The sequence below is a fragment of the Sinocyclocheilus rhinocerous genome, unplaced genomic scaffold, assembly GCF_001515625.1.
Source record: "Sinocyclocheilus rhinocerous isolate Xijiao unplaced genomic scaffold, SAMN03320098_v1.1 scaffold489, whole genome shotgun sequence".
Taxonomy (NCBI): domain Eukaryota; kingdom Metazoa; phylum Chordata; class Actinopteri; order Cypriniformes; family Cyprinidae; genus Sinocyclocheilus; species Sinocyclocheilus rhinocerous.
The window spans coordinates 92,284-95,590 of record NW_015666177.1 but is presented as its reverse complement, the minus strand read 5'-3'; the positions used below and the strand labels follow the sequence as shown (position 1 = coordinate 95,590).

Below are 3,307 nucleotides of genomic sequence, written 5' to 3'. Positions count from 1 at the left end.
TTTTTTTTACGGCTGACCACTGAGCCGGCCAGCAATTCACTGAACGAGCCGTATAACATCAACTCTGCAATGGATAATAAAATCCAAAATATAGTGAAAACTAGTGGTTCAACGGATCACAAATCTCACGGTTCGGATCATATTACGGTTTCTGAGCCACGGATCGGATCATTTTTCGGATCAGCAAGAAAAAAAATCTATGTAACTTTGCTTTCCATAAGTATGATACCACAGCAAAAACTCTTAGCCTAAGAAAGTTCAAACATTATTAAAGAGACAATTGAACAGCCAGTAAAAATAAGAACAAATAGGCTACACAAATTACAAACATAGATAAATACAACAGAACAATGTTACAAATAAGGTCGGTAGTATACAGATATAGAAATGTAATAATTAAGTGTAAAAGAAAACTGCATAGTGTTCACTGTATAAATTAAAAAATAGATTCATCTTTGTCAAAAACGTGTTTTGTGATTTGATGATCATAATGACAGCAGCAGGTATTATTAGGCTCCTGCCCCTTTAAGACCTGATGCATGGATCCAATATAGCCTAATGATTTCTTTCTCAGCTGTTCTCGTTCACTTAAGACACAAATGGTTCAGTTCGGTGTTCGCGCGCAGTCAAACGCGCCTCTCTGCATGTGCGAGCTTCATGTTTGTGCGGCTGTGATAGAAAACGGCGTGCGAGTAACGAATCGAGTTCCATTTCGCCTTTTCTTTCGCTAGAATGGTTTAAAATCGCTTGCGTGTGTAAACACGTACAATTGATAAACTTATTTTATGATAAGTTATGATAAAAAAGATTTTAACTTATGATAAAAATTACATTTTGCAATTAATTCGCGGATCACATGTGTACCGAACCGTGGGGCTTGGTCCTTAGGAATCACGGATCAACTACGAGCCGTTTAACCTCTAGTGAAAACACTATTAATTAGCACAGTAACAAGATCGGCAGTTTAAGACATAAACTTGTAAGCACAAAACACAAGATACTTCTCTTTTCAATATAAATAAGGCTTTATTAGATAAATCTAAGACATATAAACTAGTCTAACACATAAACACATGCACTCACACATTCACACAAGTTGCAGGAAGAGAGAAAGTGAGGAAAAAATGAGTTTAAGAGCATGAAAATGTGAAATCCCAAGTTTACAGCAATATGTGCAATTGCATAGACCTGAACAACCATCCATCACTTAATTAAACCTCGCATTGAGTTCCTCAATGAGGTTAAAATTTATATTAAATGCACCAGTTCAGCTAGAATCGGGAGGTAATTGCATCGCTTGTTTAGGAGATTCCCTTGTTGTAGTTGCTGAAAGGGGTTTCCCGAGGTTGCTGATTGGCTGGAAGTTCAGTAGTCGTTGAAGTGACATCTTGGGAAGCCAATGGTTGGGCGTTGGCTGAAGATGCTGAGTTGTGGGCTGGTTAAGGTTTTGAGGCGGTCACAGACTCTAGATGAACCCGGAGACACGGAGTTGCGGCAAAACTTAACTCAGAACACAAAACTCTCAACAGAAAAGAAAATAAACTGAGGGAAAGAAAGAGAATAAGAGTGTGACGAGACTAGATGGATTTTCTCCTCATGATGTACGAAGCAGCTGGCATGTAAGCCAGAGCACGCTCAAAGAGCGCTAAAAAGCAGCGGCAAAAAGCATGGCAGCATAAAGCAAAAAGCGATGACTAAAAGCAATAGCAAAAAGCATAATTTGATGGTGTCCTGAGTATTTAAACCGGGCTGTTGGACACATCCCAAATGGTGTCTTGACCAATTAGACATTGTCTTAGCTCGGGGTGTTGAAGAGACATTGCATTTTTATTCCTTTTCCTCAGGCAATTGAATCCATTCAAGCTTCATGTGTGCTAGCAAGTGCATTTGGGAAGTGTTAATTCCAGAGTACAATCAATGCCAAATCATCACTAAGTACACATTTATTTTTCTCTTTAGTAACGTTTCCATGTGGAAAAGTGGCAAGTTTGAGTCAGTGGGACCGACGTCAGTCAACTAACATACAGTCAGACTATCAAGGACTCACCTGCGGCTCAGAAGAGTGTCCCTGGCAGGTGAATAAACCACACTTGATCCTCCAGACATCATGTTTGTTGTTTACGTACACACTGCAAGTTGATGAAAGTCAGAGCCAATCTGCAGATTTGAGTTCACAGATTTCATAGAAAATCACGTAGCGTATGCTGGTCACAGATAGCTTCAGACAGTGTTTCTTCTGTAACTATTTAAAAATTCGGCAAGTGTACGATGACTAGTGTTTTGAAAAATCTGTTCAGGTTTTAAAAGACGTATAGTGTATTCCAGCCTTAAAGGGTTAGTTCATTATGTTTTCAGAACAATTTCATGAAACACGTTGAACAGTGGTTTCCTAACATGCTACAAAACCATTCCTTACACTCTACAGGTAAAAGGGTGACCTCATTCGAAGCAGGAGAGCAGACGCTTCAGGTAAAGCAGGTGCACATCCACCCGCTCTATGTTGAGGGCAAACCTGACCATGACATGGCTGTAGTAGAGCTGACGCAGAAGATCGTCTTCAAGAAGAGCGTGCTTCCAGCCTGTCTGCCTGAGAGAGACTTCGCTGACAGTGTGCTCATGGCGGGCGACTACATGGGTGTCGTCACCGGCTGGAAGGAAGTTTCCGGTGCAACGGATCTTGAAGGGAACCTCATGTTAAACCACCTGTCCTATGACAAACTGCTGGTTTGCTCGCAGCGTCATTCTGGTCAGGTTGGTGGACGTGTCCGTATTTGATGGGGTTCCCATGGTCACGAAAAACCATTTCACAAATTGTTTCCTCATTATCAAACTTGTTATCATACACTCATGCAATTGTATATTATCCAAGCATCAAAACATAAAACTATCCATGGTCTTGGTGTAGAGGACTCTCAGAATAATAGTAAAACTTAGTAAACGTACAGGTGGATCGACCTAGGGTTTCTAGGGCTGCGCAATTAATCGAATTTCTAATCGCGATTACAATTAGGGATGCCACAATTACGTAATCGTTCAAAGCGGCAATTAATCGTTCAAAGTCCGCTCATGTTATTATCCGTGCTTAAGATGCATTTTTTTTCTTTCTACATGTTATCTTAAGGGTTTTTCACATTATTTTAATTTTAGTTTTCGTATAACATTATAATATCATTCATATTTGTACTTTTTTATAATTTAAAGAAACCAACCAGATGTATGTTTGATATTTGAGGCTTAATACAATAGAAAAGCACTAAAAGTTTTTTCAGTTAGAGTGTTTTCAGCTTGTTTATTTTCATATAAAAAT

At 39.3% G+C, this 3,307-nt stretch overlaps 1 protein-coding gene across 1 annotated transcript in view; it reads left to right on the top strand.

The window, feature by feature from the left end:
* proza (protein Z, vitamin K-dependent plasma glycoprotein a) overlaps window positions 1-3,307 on the top strand; it is a 12,793-nt gene that overhangs the window by 8,267 nt on the left and 1,219 nt on the right. Inside the window, exons 7-8 of the mRNA XM_016543225.1 lie at window positions 1,960-2,145; window positions 2,426-2,751. Coding sequence (XP_016398711.1) covers window positions 1,960-2,145; window positions 2,426-2,751 — 512 coding nt within the window. The remainder of the gene's footprint in view (window positions 1-1,959; window positions 2,146-2,425; window positions 2,752-3,307) is intronic.